General features: G+C 46.2%; 1 protein-coding gene and 1 long non-coding RNA gene across 2 annotated transcripts in view; both read left to right on the forward strand.

Moving 5' to 3' along the window:
• Positions 1 to 7,928, forward strand: part of LOC141104966 (uncharacterized) — a 54,989-nt gene extending 47,061 nt beyond the window's left edge. The window contains exon 9 of the mRNA XM_073594776.1: positions 6,266 to 7,928. Coding sequence (XP_073450877.1) covers positions 6,266 to 7,466 — 1,201 coding nt within the window. The 3' untranslated portion in view covers positions 7,467 to 7,928. The remainder of the gene's footprint in view (positions 1 to 6,265) is intronic.
• LOC141105006 (uncharacterized) lies at positions 3,178 to 4,296 on the forward strand. The gene is made up of 4 exons (XR_012235509.1): positions 3,178 to 3,530; positions 3,741 to 3,914; positions 4,031 to 4,128; positions 4,245 to 4,296. It is a non-coding gene; the product is annotated as an uncharacterized lncRNA (long non-coding RNA).
• Positions 7,929 to 18,581: the final 10,653 nt, after the last annotated feature.

Below are 18,581 nucleotides of genomic sequence, written 5' to 3' on the forward strand. Positions count from 1 at the left end.
GCGTCGGAGCCGTTGCCCCGGCAACCCTCTCGAGCACGGCCGATGTCCCACGCTCCTCCTTGCCACTCCAAGGAGGGGGCCGCTAACGTCACTGTCCGGTCAGGCCCCCACATCGAACATCACCTTATTAGTTTCTCGATCCCCCTGTCTTCCACCACCTTTCCCTCCAATCACCTAACCATCACCCGTAGAAATTTTCGCAACTTCAACTCCTCTCTCCTCTATTCTGCTACTGACCACCTCTATGACAAAATCTCTCCCCTGTCCTGCCCCAACCAAGCCACGTCCATCTACAATAAATCCCTGTCCTCCACCCTGGACAAGCTCGCTCCCCTCACTACACGCAGAATCAGGCCTCGACCCCTACAACCCTGGCAAACAGATGACGCTAAAATTCTCAAAAAACGTAGTCGCGCTCTTGAGCGTCTGTGGCACAAGACTAAGTCTCTTAAAGACTTCAACCAATACAAATCTGCCCTCCAAAAATACTATTCTTTCCTCCACACTGCCAAGCAAACCTATTTTACAGCTCTTATTAACACCTTCTCATCCAGTCCCCGTAAACTCTTTTCTACCTTCAACTCTCTACTTTGTCCTCCACCGCCTCCACCTACTGACTCCCTCACTGCCCAGGGGATCGCTAATCACTTCAAAAACAAGATTGATACAATCCGTGATGAAATCTCCACTCTACAGGTATCTCCCCCAGCTAAGACCCCATGTCAACAGGTACAACTGACACTCCCCCTATTCAAATCTGCTACTACAGACAAAGTTGCCAAACTCCTTTCTATCGCCCACCTAACCACCTGTCCCCTGGACCCTCTCATATGCTACGGTCGCCCTCTGACCCCATCCTACACTCTCTAACCCACATCTTCAATCCCTCCCTCACCTCTGGCATCTTCCCCAATGCTCTAAAACATGCACTGGTCACCCCCATACTTAAAAAGCTGTCCTTGGACCCTACCAATCTTAACAACCTATGCCCTATCTCCTTGCCCCCCTTTTCCTCTAAACTCCTTGAACGCCTGGTTTACAACCAACTGAGTGACCACCTCATTAAAAACAACCTTCTTGATCCCCTTCAATCTGGATTTCGCCCTCAACACTCCACAGAAACTGCTCTTTTAAAACTCACAAATGACCTACTAACTGCAAAAACCAACGGACACTATTCTGTACTCCGACTTCTGGATCTTTCAGCTGCCTTTGACACGGTTGACCACCCCCTCCTCCTCAAAAAACTTTACTCCCTTGGTCTCCGTGACTGTGCTCTTCAGTGGCTCTCATCCTACCTATCCCAACGCACCTTCAGTGTAACTTACATTTCTACTTCCTCCACTCCTCTTCCCTTCTCTGTCGGGGTCCCCCAAGGTTCTGTTCTTGGACCTCTTTTATTTTCAATCTACACCTCTTCCCTGGGTCAGCTGGTCAATATCATTTCTACGCTGACGACACACAAATCTATCTCTCCACCCCTCAACTCACTCCATTAGTCTCCTCACGCATCTCTAACTTACTAACCAACATATCTGTATGGATGTCACACCACTTCCCCAAACTCAACTTGTCCAAAACCAAGCTTATAATATTTTCTCCCCCACGTGCCTCTTCCCCTGACTTGTCTGTCAAGAGCAATGGCACAACCATCCACCCGTCCCCACATGTCAGGGTGCTAGGTGTTATCCTGGATTCTGAACTCTCCTTTCGGCCCCACATCCAATCACTTTCCAAAGCTTGCCGCCTCAACCTCCGCAACATCTCTAAACTATGTCCATTTCTAACCAATGAAACCACAAAGCTCCTGATTCACTCCCTGGTTATCTCTCACCTGAAACTCCCTCCATATTGGCTTACCTTTAAATAGACTATCCCCCCTTCAGTCCATCATGAATGCTGCTGCCAGACTCATCCACCTTACAAACTGCTCAGTGTCTGCTACCCCTCTCTGCCAATCCCTCCATTGGCTGCCACTCGCCCAACGAATTAAATTCAAAATACTAACAATAAGTTACAAAGCCATCCACAACTCTGCCCCCAGCTACATCACTAGCCTAGTCTCAAAATACCAACCTAATCGCCCTCTCCGTTCCTCCCAAGACCTCTTGCTCTCTAGCTTCCTCATCCCCTCCCATATCCGCCTCCAGGACTTCTCCCGAGCCTCGCCCATCCTCTGGAATTCCCTACCCCAATCTGTCAGACTGTCTCCAAATTTATCCACTTTTAGGCGATACCTGAAAACTTTCCTCTTCAGAGAAGCCTATCCTGCCTCCATCTAACAACTGCACTATTTTCTCCATTAGCTCATCCCCCACATTACCCTTTTGTATAACTTGACCCTCCCTCCTAGATTGTAAGCTCTAACGAGCAGGGTCCTCTGATTCCTCCTGTATTGAATTGTATTGTACTTGTACTGTCTGCCCTAATGTTGTAAAGCACTGCATAAACTGTTGGCGCTATATAAATCCTGTATAATAATAATAATAATCTAACAAACTGCATAAGATTTTTTCAAAATTTTTGATATGGGGGGGCTAATCCGGGCAGAGGTGAACATATATGATTTTCAAGAAAAAGGAGGTTTAATCCCGACATACCTTTTGAAATTTTTTTTTTTGTGTGGAGATCCATGTGTGTCTCAATCTTGGTCCTGTTAATTGGCATGAAGGGGGTGCAAAAGCATGGATTGTATTCTTCTTCCAACATAAACATGAACTTCCATCATCATCAAAAATAAAAATTGGTAAATAATAAACAATTGCTTTTACAAGGACAGCACTTTAACTGAAAGTACAAAACCTCCCAAAAATATCTTGTATTTCTGCAAATCCCAGGCTTAATTAATAGTAACACCAGAATGGCTCAGTATGTGCTGCAGACTGCAGTCACTGGAGCTCCACTCTACACAGAAATCATGTGACCTCCACTTCCTGTAGTGGAGCTCCACTCTACACAGAAATCATGTGACCTCCACTTCCTGTAGTGGAGCTCCACTCTACACAGAAATCATGTGACCTCCACTTCCTGTAGTGGAGCTCCACTCTACACAGAAATCATGTGACCTCCACTTCCTGTAGTGGAGCTCCACTCTACACAGAAATCATGTGACCTCCACTTCCTGTAGTGGAGCCCCACTCTACACAGAAATCATGTGACCTCCACTTCCTGTAGTGGAGCTACAGCTGCAGAGATTCACAATAAAGTTGAGTAAAAAAAAGAAAAAAGGAAGTGGAGTGGAGGCCACGTGCTTCCTGTCATCCGTGGAGCTCCACTTTGCAGCCAAACCCCTCTCGAAGAAACACAGGAAGTATGGGCGGAGGATGGGTTAGATATAGGATACATTCACTCCGTACCCTGAGATGCATCACATGATGCAGTTCTAACAAGAGAGCAACATCACATATTGTGCGCGGATCACTCTGACGGGAGCTGATGAAAGATAAGCATAGAACGTTGTATAATGTACAATATCCAAGGTGAAAGGAGGAGGAAAAAGAGAGCACACATCGCTGGAACACACAAAGAGGGTAATAAGATTATTTTTCTACTTGCACCAATAAATCCCCCCATCATGTCCGTTCCCTTCCTCCATAGTCACTGTGATGTCTTTATCTCCAACATTCACTACTACACAAACATAAAATACTGTTATCGGGGGTTATTTTTTGACATGGCTAGAAGTAGGGATAATTCTGGAAAGTATGAAGTGATCATTATGACTTCCTGTCTTCACACAGGATTATAGAGCAATAAACATCTGGAGATCCATTAACACCCAGCAGCCGTCTTCACAGGACATCACCCATCACAGTGCCTCCACCTCACTGTCTGACAACAGAGCTATTTAGAAGGACACGAGGATCTCTACAAGGATGTCATGATGGAGAATCAGCCGCCCCTCACATCACCGGGTAAGAGGAGACTTTATTGTAAAGGAGAGAGCAGTACGGAGGGTCCACCTAGATCCCCCATCATCTGATAAACACATAGAAACAATGTATTCAGTCAGTGTGTGTGTTTCCTACAGATGGATCCAGTAATGGGAACCCACCAGAAGGATGTCCCCATTCTCTGTAATCCCGGGATTCCACACAGGAAGATCACACCATCCCTCACCATCATCAGGTAGGTGGTACTGAGTAACTAGAACTCAAAATGTATTCTAATCCATGAGAGGACATTCTTCTGTGTAATCGCTTGTTTCTTTTGTACCAACGTATTCTACCATCTTTGGGGTTTAGGGTGAAGAACTGAAAGACATCAAAGTTGAGGATAAAGAGGAAGAAGAAGAGAGGTTGGTGAGTGGAGATCAGCAGTCTATGGAGGAGGGGGAGGTGACTATGGAAAGTAAACAGGAGGAATCTTCTCTACATATGGACACAAGTAAGTAAAAAAACACTAAATATAGAACCAGTTTCCATTATTATTTTACTTCTATGAGTATAAAGTATATAACGTCATGTTCCCACCAAATGAGGAGGAGATACTGTACACCATATGAAAGGCCCATCTCCATTCCTCAATATAACGTCATGTTCCCAACAAATGAGGTGTAGACACTGTAGATTAGGGGTCCCCAAGCTGCAGACCAGTACCAGTCCGTGGCCTGTTGATGATCGGTCCACGTAGCAGGAGGTGAGTGGTGACTGCAGTCCGGACAGGACTATCACAGAGCACGGTCGTCACTCACCTCCTGCTGTGCGGTCATAACAGCCTGTGTGCCCTCCCCCGGGCCTCTCACCTCACTGACTATATCATTTAATCGGCAGGGAAGGGGGCAGGAGATCTGGAGAGAGAGTGGGAGTCTTTTCATATTACCAAGCATTCAGATCTGCAGCTCCTCCCACCCCCTGCCCTGCTGATTGGATGACATTGTCGGTGGGGCGGGAGACCCAGAAGAGGACACAGAGGGCTGATAACTGCCTCTGCTCTGCTGAAAGTAGGACTGTGCAGGGGAGGAAGAGATTTAAAGAGGCAGTGATGGGGGACCATGACTGTAAGGGGCATTGTGATGGGGGGCTGTGATTGTGGGGGGGCACTGTGATGGGGGCTGTGATTGTGGGGGCACTGTAATGTAAAGGGGCACAGTGATGGGGGGCTGTGATTGTGGGGGGGGGCACTGTAATGTAAAGGGGTACAGTGATGGGGGCTGTGATTACGGGGGCACTGTAATGTAAACGGGCATAGTGATGGGGGGCTGTGATTGTGGGGGGGGGCACTGTAATGTAAAGGGGTACAGTGATGGGGGCTGTGATTGCGGGGGGGCACTGTAATGTAAAGGGGCACAGTGATGGGGGGCTGTGATTGCGGGGGGCACTGTAATGTAAAGGGGCACAGTGATGGGGGGCTGTGATTGCGGGGGGCACTGTAATGTAAAGGGGCACAGTGATGGGGGGCTGTGATTGCGGGGGGCACTGTAATGTAAAGGGGCACAGTGATGGGGGCTGTGATTGCGGGGGGCACTGTAATGTAAAGGGGCACAGTGATGGGGGGGCTGTGATTGCGGGGGGCACTGTAATGTAAAGGGGCACAGTGATGTGGGAACTGTGATTGCGGGGGGCACTGTAATGTAAATGGGCACAGTGATGGGGGCTGTGATTGCGGGGGGGCACTGTAATGTAAAGGGGCACAGTGATGGGGGGCTGTGATTGCGGGGGGCACTGTAATGTAAAGGGGCACAGTGATGAGGGGGCTGTGATTGCGGGGGGGCACTGTAATGTAAAGGGGCACAGTGATGGGGGGCTGTGATTGCGGGGGGCACTGTAATGTAAAGGGGCACAGTGATGAGGGGGCTGTGATTGCGGGGGTCAATGTAATGTAAAGGGGCACAGTGATGAGGGGGCTGTGAATGCGGGGGGCACTGTAATGTAAAGGGGCACAGTGATTGCGGGGGGCACTGTAATGTGAAGGGGCACAGTGATGAGGGGGCTGTGATTGTGGGGGGCAATGTAATGTAAAGGGGCACTGTGATATAAAGGGGATCGCACTGTAAAGGGACATTGAATACAAGATTCCAAAAATTCTTCTAACATTTATTGTAAAATTATTTCTCAGCAGATGACCATAATGTGCGGAATACGTCTGAGGAATCTTCTGATAAATCACATTCCAGGACTCTAAGATCTCACAGTAGAAATACTTTAATAGATCCGTCTATTCCCGAGGAATCTTCTTCAGGGCAGGAAGGAGATCACACAGAAGAGACTTCATTGTCATGTTCAGTGTGTGGGAAACTTTTCACAAAAAGGAGAGAACTTCTTAGACACGAGAAATGTCACACTGCTGAGCGTCCCTATTCATGTTCAGAGTGCGGGAAATGTTACACTAGCAAACAAAACCTTCTTACACACTGGTACAGTCACACTGCTGAGCGTCCCTATTCATGTTCAGAGTGCGGGAAATGTTACACTAGCAAACAAAACCTTCTTACACACTGGTACAGTCACACTGGGGAGCGTCCTTATTCATGTTCAGAGTGCGGGAAATGTTTTATTAGTAAAGGACAACTACTTGATCATCAGAAAATTCACACTGGTGAGCGTCCCTTTTCTTGTTCAGAGTGCGGGAAATGTTTTATTAGGAAAGGACAACTTCTTGAACATCAGAAAATTCACACTGGTGTGCGCCCCTTTTCTTGTTTAGAGTGCGGGAAATGTTTCACTACAAAACACACACTTCTTACACATCAGACAATTCACACAGGTGTAAGTCCCTTTTCATGTTCAGAGTGCGGGAAATGTTTCACTACAAAACACAGACTTCTTACACATCAGACAATTCACACAGGTGTAAGTCCCTTTTCATATTCAGAGTGTGGGAAAAATGTCACTGAGAAAAATAGTCTTGATAAACACCAGATGATTCACACGGGTGAGCGTCCCTATTCATGTTCAGAGTGTGGGAAATGTTTCATTCAAAAAATAGGCCTGCTTAAACATCAGACAATTCACACAGGTGAGTGTCCCTTTTCATGTTCAGAGTGCGGGAAAGGTTTCACTGAGAAAAAAAGTCTTAATAAACACCAGATGATTCACACGGGTGAGCGTCCCTATTCATGTTCAGAGTGCGGGAAATGTTTCTCTAGAGAACAAAGCCTTCTTAAACATCAGACAATTCACACAGGTGAGTGGCCCTTTTCATGTTCAGAGTGCGGGAAAGGTTTTACTGGGGAAAAAATTCTTGTTAAGCACCAGATGATTCACACAGGTGAGCGTCCCTATTCATGTTCAGAGTGCGGGAAACGTTTCACTCTGAAAGGCAATCTTAATAGACACCAGAAGCTTCACACAGGGGAGCGCCCCCATTCATGTTCAGAGTGCGGGAAAGGTTTCATTACAAAAGAAAAACTAATTGTACACCAGAGAGTTCACACAGGTGAGCGTCCTTATTCATGCTCAGAGTGCGGGAAATCTTTCATGACGAAGGGAAACCTTGTGCTACATCAGAGAATTCACATGAGATAACAATCTTTCTCATGATAACAGTGGTGTGTTGGGGGGGGGGATATATTGAATGTTTTTCAGGTTCGGTTTGATAGATCTGAGTCTGCAGGGATTGAATTCTAGTAATACGATCCTCTAAACATACAGAGATGACTTGGTCCCGCACTCACACAGACTGCACCATACAACTAAACTGTGCTAATACATGGCCAGATATGACAATACATGAACAACACTTCTTATTGGTTGATATCAGTTTCTGTACATTTTTGCTCTTTTTATGTATTACTGAAGAAGCCGGCTTCTCATTGGTCCAACCAATAATAAATACACTTTATGGTTTATTATCTTCAATTATAAAGGTTTTGATTTAGATTCTATCTTAGTTTTTATTGTTTGTTAACCACTTAAAGACCGCCATGTTATTCCCCCTTCCTGTATACGCCATAACAAGTTATTTCTCGCACACAACATGGGTATACTTATGCCCCGTACACACGGTCGGACATTGATCAGACATTCCGACAACAAAATCCATGGATTTTTTCAGACGGATGTTGGCTCAAACTTGTCTTGCATACACACGGTCCCACAAAGTTGTCGGAAAATCTGATCGTTCTAAACGCAGTGACGTAAAACACGTACGTCGGGACTAAAACCGGGCAGTAGCCAATAGCTTTCATCTCTTAATTTATTCTGAGCATGCGTGGCACTTTGTGCGTCAGATTTGTGTACACACATGATTGGAATTTCCGACAACGGATTTTGTTGTCGGAAAATTTTATAGCAAGCTCTCAAACTTTGTGTGTCGGAAATTCCGATGGAAAATGTGTGATGGAGCCCACACACGGTCGGAATTTCCGACAACAAGGTCTTATCACACATTTTCCATTGGAAAATCCGACCGTGTGTACGGGGCACTAGAATTACACCACAAAACACATTCTTCCACACTTTCCAAGCATGGGGATACCACATGTGTGAGACTTTTTGTTCTGTCTGGATGCATGGAGGGGCCCAAAATCCCAGGAACACCTTCAGGCAAATAGTGCATCTGATTTCCTGACCCTCACTCACATTTCTTGAGGCACTAAAGTGCCAGGATAGGAGAAAAATCCACAAAATCACCACATTTTGAAGAGTAAACACCTCAAGGTATTTTTTTATAGGCATGATGAGACTTTTGAGGATTTAATTTTTCTGCCACAAGTTTTTAAAAAAATATAAAAAGGAAACTTATTTTTTTTACACAAAGCTGATAATTAATAAAATATCATAACACACAGTATGGTCACACTTAGAATTACACTCCAAAATGCATTTTACTACTTTCCCCTAGTATGGTGATACAACATATGTGAGACTTTTTCAGAGTCTAATCACATAGAGGCCCAAAATCCAAGGAGCACCTTTAGGCTTTAAAATAGCATACTGTAAATTACACATTTAATTTCCTGACTACCTATCACATTTTGGAGGCCCTGGAGTGCCGATAACAGGTGACCCTTTTTATATATTTACCGTTGGTGGGAACCAGAGCTGTGTCAGTTGCCATAAGGTAAGCATTGTGTGCGCACCTCTTTTTTTTGTTTGTTTTTTTGGATCGGTGGTCGGCTTTCATAGCGATTGACACTGGATTTACTTCAGGGGGCATTTTTTTTAATAAAGGATTTGTCAGAAACTGCGTTTGTGTTTTTATTTATTTTTTACACTTTTCTGGTGAATAAATAGGGGTACTATGTACTCCGTACATATTCCTATAGGGGGGGCTGGGATCTGCAGACCCCCTTGTTAAAGGGGGCTTCCACCAGCGTCCAACAAGCCCCCTGCCTGTATACCCCTACAACCACTGGGCAAGGGTTGTGGGGATGAGAAGCCCTTGTCCCCCCTGCCCCAAAGCACCCCCCAATGTTGTGGCCTGTTATGGCTCAGAGTGGGGACCTCGCTTACCCCCCTCCTTTTGTGGCCTGCCATGCTACATGCTTGGATAAGGGTCTGGTACGGATTTTGGGTTTGACCCCACACTTTTTTTTAAAAAACTGTGGTTTGGTTCCCATCAGAACATTCGAACGGACCACTTGAAAATTGGGCCTTAGGCACTGGTGCTGGTGCCACAACACTGCAACCCCTAACAGATACTCTAGTTGGAGCGCAGGAATAAACCATGCTGCAAATTATTGCATCAAAAATTGTAATTACATACCCCTGTTAAACGGGCTGAAAAATTGGGCCTTAGGTGCTGGTGCCACAATACTGCAACCCCTCACAGATACTCTAGTTGGAGCGCAGGAATGAGCCCTGCTGCAAAGTATTGCATCAAAAATTGTAATTACATGCCCCTGATAAACAGGCTGAAAAATTGGGCCTTAGGCACTGGTGCTGGTGCCACAACACTGCAAGCCCTCACAGATACTCTAGTTGGAACGCAGGAACGTGCCCTGCTGCAAAGTATTGCATCAAAAATTGTAATTACACGCTCCTGTTAAACAGGGGCTGAAAAATTGGGCCTTAGCCACTGGTGGCGGTGCCCAGAACCAAAAATGTTCTTATAAGCTATCAGCATGAACATTGAGGAGGAAGAGGATAGTCACTTAGCATAACAGGATAGTCACTCAGCATCAGCATAGGCAGTCTTGAAGGGATCTCACATTAAAAAAAAAATATTCGGTTACATCAGCATCAGGTGCTTGGTAGCTGGTGATCCAAGACTGATTCATTTTTATGAAGGTCAGCCGATCGACTGATTAGGTGGACAGGCGCACCCTGTGATCGGTTACAAAGCCTCCAGCAGCACTGAACGTGCGTTCTGAAAGAACCCTGGATGCAGGTCAGGCCAGTAGCTCAATTTCATACTGTGCAAACTCTGGCCAGTGATCCATCCTCAAGACCCAGTAATCCAGAGGATTTTCAGTGGGAAAGGTGTCCAAGTCTGATCTTGCCCCTTGGTATTCCTGCAACATGTGAATCAGACGCTGGCGATGGTTGCAGGAACCGAGCATACCTTGGGGCTGCGGACTAAAAAATTGTCTGAACGCATCAGTCAGACGGCCACCTTCCCCGCTTCTTCTGTGACTGACTGAAGCCTCAGCAACACCTTGTCCAAGAGGACCAGGAAATTGTAACCTCCCAGGCTCTGGAAACGCATTGCACAAACCTTTCTGCAAGGCCTCCCGAAGATGTTTCATCCTCTGCTCCCTCTGCGACGGCAAGATAAAGTCCGCAACCTTACCCTTGTAACGTGGATCAAGGAGGGTTGCCAGCCAACAATGATCCTTCTCCTTGATACCACGAATATGAGGATCCTTCCGCAGGCTTTGCAGGATCAGGGAGGCCATGCAGCGTAGGTTTGCTGAGGCATTCGGTCCGGAGTCCTCTGGGTCACTAAGGACGACATGATCCGTAGCCACCTCCTCCAAGCCACGTACAAGTCCATGGGTTTCTTCGGACTGTAAATGATCCCTTGAAGATTGCTGCTGATGCTGAGTGCTAGGCTCTACCTCCATGCTGACACAATCCTCCTCCTCCTCTTCCTGTGTGATTGGCGGGCACGCAGGAACACTGTCTGGATAAAGGGGGCCTTCAGAGGTAAGGAAGTCCTCCTTGTTCTGCCTCAAGTGCCCTGTCCATTATTCCACGCAGCGTGTGCTCCAACAGGTGGACAAGAGGGACAGTGTCACTGATGCATGCACTGTCACTGCTAACTATCCTCGTGGCCTCCTCAAATGGTGACAGGACAGTGCATGCATCCATGATCATGGCCCACTGGCATGGGGAAAAAAAAACAAGCTTACCTGACCCTGTCTTGGTGCCATAGTCGCACAGGTACTCATTGATGGCCCTCTGCTGCATGTGCAGCCGCTGCAGCATGGCCAACGTTGAGTTCCACCTGGTGGGCATGTCACAGATTAGGCGGTTCTTGGGCAGGTTAAATTCCTTTTGGAGGTCAGCCAGCCGAGCACTGGTGGAAATGCACGCAGACTTTCCTGGCCTGCCTCAGGACATCCTGTAAGCCCGAGTACCTACCCAAGAACCGCTGCACCACCAAGTTAAGGACATGAGCCAAACAGGGCACATGGGTCAGTTGTCCCTGTCGGTGGGCGGAGAGGAGGTTGGTGCCATTGTCTCAAACCACTATACCTGGCTTAAGCTGGTGTGGCCTCAACCGCTTCTGAGCCTGCCCCTGCAGAGCTGACAGAATCTCTGTCCCAGTGTGGCTCCTGTCCCCCAAGCACACCAGCTCAAGCACCGCATGGCATCTTTTTGCCTGCGTGCTTGCGTAGCCCCTTGAAAGCCTATGGAACACCGCTGGTTCCGAGGACAAATCAGCACGGGAAGAGGCCATGGAGAAAGAAGAAGAGGAGGGGGTGGAGGAGAGAGGTGTGGCAGAATTACCACTAGTAGAATTTTGGAGGCGTGGTGGCGGAACAACCTCCAACACTACTGCACCCTGTCCTGCATCCTTCCCAGCTGACAGCAGAGTCACCCAGTGTGCGGTGAAAGATAGGTATAGTCCCTGTCCTTGCCTGCTGGACCATGAGTCAGCAGTAATATGCACCTTACTGCTGACCGCCCTGTCCAGCGAGGCATGGACATTGACTTCCACATGCCGGTAGAATCACTTTGCATGAAAAAAAAGTGGAGTTTGGGAATCTGCCACTGAGGTAGTGCATATTCCACAAACTCACGGAAGGGGGCAGAATCTACCAACTGAAAAGGCAGCAGTTGAACTGCTAGCAATTTAGCCAAGCTAGCATTCAACCGCTGGTGTGGTGTGGGTCTTTTAGGTAGTGTTGCCAACGGGCTGCATGGGAGCTTGACATATGTCTGATTAAGCATGTGGTGCCCAAGCGCTTGATGTCTAGTCCAGCCCTGATACACTTCAAACATATATTGCAAATAGCAATGGTGCGATCTGCTGCACACGTCTCAAAAAAGGCCCACACCGAAAAACTTTTGGAATAACGCGTGGAGTCACCAGCGCCCTACACTTGCGGAGCTCTGAGGTGTGATGCAGTCGGTTGGCTGCCCTTAAGCTGGCCCCTGGAGGGCATCCTGCCTCGTTGGAGATGTGCCTCCTCCTCCTCTGCCTCCTCCTCCTCTCTCCTATCAGGCACCCACGTAGAGTCAGTGAGCTAATCATCCCCTCCCTCCTCATCACTGGAGCAAACTTGGCAGTATGCTGCAGCTGGGGGAACATGACTGCCAGTTTGTTGTCCTTCTTGGGCAATCCCTCTCTCTGGGCTCACGTTACTGCCTTCCTCAAGCTGGGTACCATCATCGGAGCCTTCAAAACGCTGCACATCCTCCTGCAGCATTTACCCGACACTGTGGTCGAACAGTTTGGGGGACTCCTCCGGTTGGGCTAGGGAAGGAATAACTGATGAAGACCTCGAGTCCAAGGAATAGGCCACTCTGGCACCTGTATTGGCAGCCAAGGTAGCCTGGGTGACAGAGGATGAGGACGGCTTGGTCATCCACTCTACCAACTCTTCGGCATGTTGTGGCTCAACACGGCCAGCTCCCGAGAAAAAAGACAAGCGTGCCCCATGGCCACGTGCTGATGAGGATGCACCGTGTCCATGACTAGCACTGTTGCCTCTAGACACAGAGCCTGCTTGCCCTCTTTTATTGGCCTGTGACTGTCTGCCTCTCCTTGTTGGCCTTCCAGACATACTGTCTTTGATGTATTGGAATAGGTACACAAGGAATGGCCTGCAGTGAGATGTAGCTGGACAAAGCTGGGATGTATATATACAGACTATACTGCTCGCCTGCCTGCCTGTAGTATTATTAGGAAGAAAACAACAGGAATTGTCTGCAGTTAGCTTTAGCTGCACACTGTGACCAGTATACAGTACACTAATATACTGCAGCTAGCTGAATCAACTGCATGCCTGTGGTATTATTAGGAAGAGAACATCAGCAATTGTCTGCAGTTAGCTTTAGTTGCACAATGTGCACAGGATACAGTACACTAACTGAAAATACTGCAGCTGCCTGCCTGAGGTATTATTAGGAAGAGAACACCAGCAATTGTCTGCAGTTGGCTTTAGTTGCACACTGTGCACAGTGAATACATTTTAAAGAAGTGCTAGTCAATGTAGATATGCACTATAAAAATAAACAAAACTAAAAATAACATTTAATTAATGGGACACAGATATTGTTTACTATGTCCGTAAGGAATAATCAATATTGCGTGACTCAATCAATGACAGGTGAGTATCTCAAATATCAAAAAGGATAATAGTGTGACAAATCTATGACTATGGAAACTGAACCATAATTTATATAGAAAAACAGTATAGAAATAAAGAAAAATAAACCCAAAAAATGTCCATGGCTCGACAAAAACAGTATTGATTAAAGTCCATCCATGCTAAATAACATGCATGAAATGAAGCTTGTCTCCAAGTGCTCTGTGAATATTGGAACAAAAACTTGCTGTAGTGAAAATAGGGTGCGTAGACAGACCTCCACCTCTTGAAAAAATGCTGCCTCTTACCAGATAGAATTGGTCTCTTAATTACAGGAGACCTAAAGGGCGGATGGCTGCAACCCCAGCCAGGGATCTTTAAAGCAGGCGCTCAGCGTCCGAATCCAGGGACTCTCTCCAACTCACATCAGCATAAATGGAAATGTCCCCATGCAAAAAACAAAGTGCTCCACATAGCATAAAATCCAGCGTTTTATTGAATAAAAAAATAAAGATTGCACTTACAGAATCATTGTTGTTTAAAAGCGTGTAAGAAAAAGCCGGCCGGCTCCAAGGTAACCCGTGTCTTCCGGGTATGTGAATCGCGGTGTCGTCGGGACGTAGCTCCTCCTCCCTACGTCGTTTCGTCACAACAGGACGTGGTCACGGGATGTGAGCAGCGTCCCGACGCACCGCTTAAATAAGCACATCAACAGTATCTCATCGCCACAGACAAAATGGAAGCGCCATCTTGTTTAAGGGAAACAGTATGGGCAAACACAAAACATTAACTTAGTAATAGATGTTTAATGCAAAAAGAAGGTATATGAGACGTCTCTATCGAGACTATCAGAACCAAACATATGTGGCCAAAAAATTACAGGACTGCTACTGCAACAGATTGGTTAGTTGAAAAAAGAAAAGAAAAATAGGAAAAATACATGCAGTCCCCTTATATTTAAAGGGTTGCATGTATAAATAGGTAAATATCTATTAGATACACATGTTTCTGTAACAGAAACAAGTGCACAAAAATTCATGATTTTGTCCTCAGGTATGAAGAAAAAATATTAATAAAAAATAGTAAATGAATGGGTCAAAAATAAGCAATAAAAATAAATAATGGATAATAAATGCATATATAAGGTGTTTATTTTATATATAATTAGAAAACCGTTTCCCTGAAATGAGAGGGCACTCCAAAAACAGCTAGTCATAAAACTCGACATATACCATTAAAAACAGACTCGTTACATTTTTAAAAAAAGAGAAAAATAAATTAGTAGAAAAAAGACTGGTGACAACAGAATAAACCCCTACTCCCTAAGAGTTGTCTATAAAGGCGTTAACATCGATGTTAAGACCAAAGGGGGTATATGACTTCAATTTATGAACCCAGGCCATCTCTAATTTAGAGATGCTACGTACCAGGACACTACCCCTCCAATGGGGCTTAAATTTATCTATCCCCAAAAAAATGGTACCTGTGGGGTCTCGACGGTGAGCTGTCAGGTAATGTTTTGACACAGAGTGTTTTGTGAACCCTCTCCTGATATTATTAATATGCTCGTTTAATCTCACCTGCAGGGGTCTTTTAGTACGGCCCACATACTGCAGGCCACACGGGCACTGCAGCAAGTAGACTACTCCCGTGGTAGAGCATGTGATGAAGGGCTTAATGGTGTAGGACTTGCGTGTGCAAGTGGAGGTAAAATTCATCGTTCTTCTACTCCTACATCCATTCAGCGAACAAACCTGACACCTCCTACATTGGAAGTATCCTGTCAGCTCAGAGAAGAAACTAGGCCTCGAAACCGGGGGGTCAAAAATATTGGGTGCCACTTTGTCCTTAAGTGAAGGTGCCCCCCTGAACACCACTTGCGGTTTAACTGGCAACATAGATGCCAGCACCCTATCATTTCTGAGGACATGCCAATATTTATTAATAATACGTTTAACTCTAAAATGTTGGCAGGAATAATCAGTGACAAAAGGGCAACGAAATGAAGCATCAATCGGATCTTTAATTCGCTCCACAAGTAAATCCTTGCGGTCCACTTTCTCAACCTGATCCAATGTGCTAGCCACAAAATCTGGGGAATAACCCTTGGCAACAAACCTCTGGGTCAAGATTTGTGCCTGATTCCGAAAGGTGACAACATCTGTGCAGTTCCGCTTAAGCCGAAGGAACTGGCTCTTGGGCACAGATTTGAGCCATGAGGCATGGTGGCAGCTATCATGGGGGATAAAAGAGTTCCTATCGGTCGGTTTGAAATATGTAGAAGTGACAAATTGGTTGTTATGAATAGAAATGGTAAGATCTAAAAAGTTGATCTGTTCCGGACTAGTTTCATAATTGAGCTGAATGCCCCTATCGTTGTTGTTAAGGAAGCACATATACTCAGATAGATCGGAGGCTGTGCCATCCCACAGGAGGAGGATGTCGTCTATGTAACGAACCCACAAGGCCACCTGAAGCCTTGGCTGGGCATAGACAACATCCTCCTCCCACCTGGCCATGAAAAGATTCGCCAGGCTAGGGGCGTATTTCGCCCCCATAGCAACCCCCTATCTTGACGGTAATAATTCCCGTCAAACCAAAAAAAATTTGTGCGTTGCCGCAAATTCCAACAAAAACATAATAAATCGAGTTTGTTCCTCCGGGAGATTGGACAATCGGTGGAGATGGTCCGATACGGCCTCCAAACCTAATTGGTGGGGGATTACCATGTAAAGGGAGGCAACGTCAGCCGTTACCAGCAGCATCCCTTCCCTCGGTACATGGTTCGAGAGGAGGTTGATGACATCACGAGTATCTTTGACATAGGACCTCATGGTACGTACCAATGGTTGCAAATAAAAGTCTATGTATTTGCCCACCCGGGACGTGATAGAATCTATCCCACTGAATATGGGCCGTCCCGGGGGGCAAACAAGACTCTTATGTATTTTTGGTAAATAATAAATAACCGGTACCCTGGGTGCCCTGGGGATCAAAAAAGTATTTTCCTTATTGTTCAAAATGCCGGAGCTGTGGCCTCTGGTGACCAGAAGCTCCAATTCCATTTTATAAGTAGCGTTAGGATTAGATGGTAACCGGGTGTAGGTCGTATCATCACCTAGAATACGGTACATTTCATGCATATAATCACTCTTATTCAGAATGACAATCCCACCCCCTTTATCCGCAGGGCGGATAACGAGTTGTTTGTTATTGCACAAAGACTCAATGCCCAACTGAATGTCCTTCTTATTCCTAAGGAGTTTTACATTCATATCATCCAATTCTCTTAAGGCCAAATCTCTAAAGACTCTAAGAGAGGGAGAGAGGTGACCAGGGGGGTTAAACAAAGATGCATTGGACAAACCTGAATGGGAAAAGCCATCGTTCACAATTCTGGAGGGATTAGCAGAATTTGAAGCCATATACCTTTGGATATTAAGTTTTCTAACGTATTTATGGATGTCCATATACGTCTGGAACTTATTGATGTTCCGGGGTGGGGCAAATTTTAAACCTTTGTCCAGAACTCTGATCTCAGAGTCAGTCAGAGTCCGTGAACTAAGGTTGAAAATCCCATTGCCATCTATGTCCTTGGTCTTTTTGGACTTAATGCGCCTCCCCCCTCTAGTTCCTCTCTTAGTTCTACCAGTCTTTTTGTGCCCTGGTTGGCCCTGGGAAAATCCCAGTTCTGATGTCCAGGGTTATAGGACTGGTTGGTTTCAGTGTCTTCAGTGATACGAGGGGCATATTGCCTCCCGGAACTGCCATTGTCCTCCCTGATTTCAGAGGGTGGTTGGTAAAGGTCTCCTTCTGGGTACCTCATGTCCCCCAGAGGTGCAAAACTATTTTGAACTGGTACATTATAACCAGTGTTGTAATTACCCTCGTAATGAACTACAGGTTGTTCGCCATAATAATTGGGGCGGACGTATCCAGGGCCTCGAAGGTGAGGTGGGATGGACATACGCTGGTCCAAATGGCCTCCTTGTGGATGTCCATTATTTGTGTAATTATTATAGTTGTAACTATTGTTGTTTCTGGAAACACTACCGTGCCCCCGTGCTGAAGGTGGGCCTCGCATTGTGCCTCTTCCCCGGCCACGTTGAAATCCTCGGTGGGGGGAACCATGCCTATATGGCTGTTGAGGCGAAGGTCCCTCCTGAGTGTATTGTACACCCAATCCGGCTTGGCTAGGATGCGGATAAGGAATAGGGGAGCGTTTAACATTCATTTTCTGGGGGGGTGGTGGTTGGACCCTGCCCGGGAACGTGCATACCCCCTGAGACGGTGTCGCAACATAGTTACTAGCAGCATATGGGCCCCTCTGAGTACTGGTCATGGCCTGATTATCAGCGGATGGAGTGATGTCCATCGATTGGGTGGCCTCCCCATTCTGTTCGGCAAGTAGTTTCTTTTGCCATTCAGATACTAAGTGAGACTCATAGTCTGCTATATCCCTATTGAATTTCTTCCTTTTTTTTATTTTTTGTTCTCTATCCTCCTTTTCTAAAAGTTTAAGCAGGCCCTTGGATCTGTCCAAATACTCTTCTCCCGTTTGGAAAGGGGTGAGTTTATCCTTAATCTGCTTTATTTCCTCATCGAGTCTAGCCAGTTAACTGGCCTTTCTTTCGAGTAGGAACCTCAGGAGACTGATACCCGCTTCATTAAAGTGTTTGTACCAGCCTTCTAAATCATTCTCTCCTTTCTGGGGGCCTACATCCCACCTAAGGCTTCGGGGTACCATATGTTTCTTAACGTATGTTTCTAAAAACATCCGACCTACACCCGGTTACCATCTAATCCTAACGCTACTTATAAAATGGAATTGGAGCTTCTGGTCACCAGAGGCCACAGCTCCGGCATTTTGAACAATAAGGAAAAGACTTTTTTGATCCCCAGGGCACCCAGGGTACCGGTTATTTATTATTTACCAAAA

Source organism: Aquarana catesbeiana, linkage group LG08 (genome assembly GCF_042186555.1).
Source record: "Aquarana catesbeiana isolate 2022-GZ linkage group LG08, ASM4218655v1, whole genome shotgun sequence".
Lineage (NCBI taxonomy): Eukaryota > Metazoa > Chordata > Amphibia > Anura > Ranidae > Aquarana > Aquarana catesbeiana.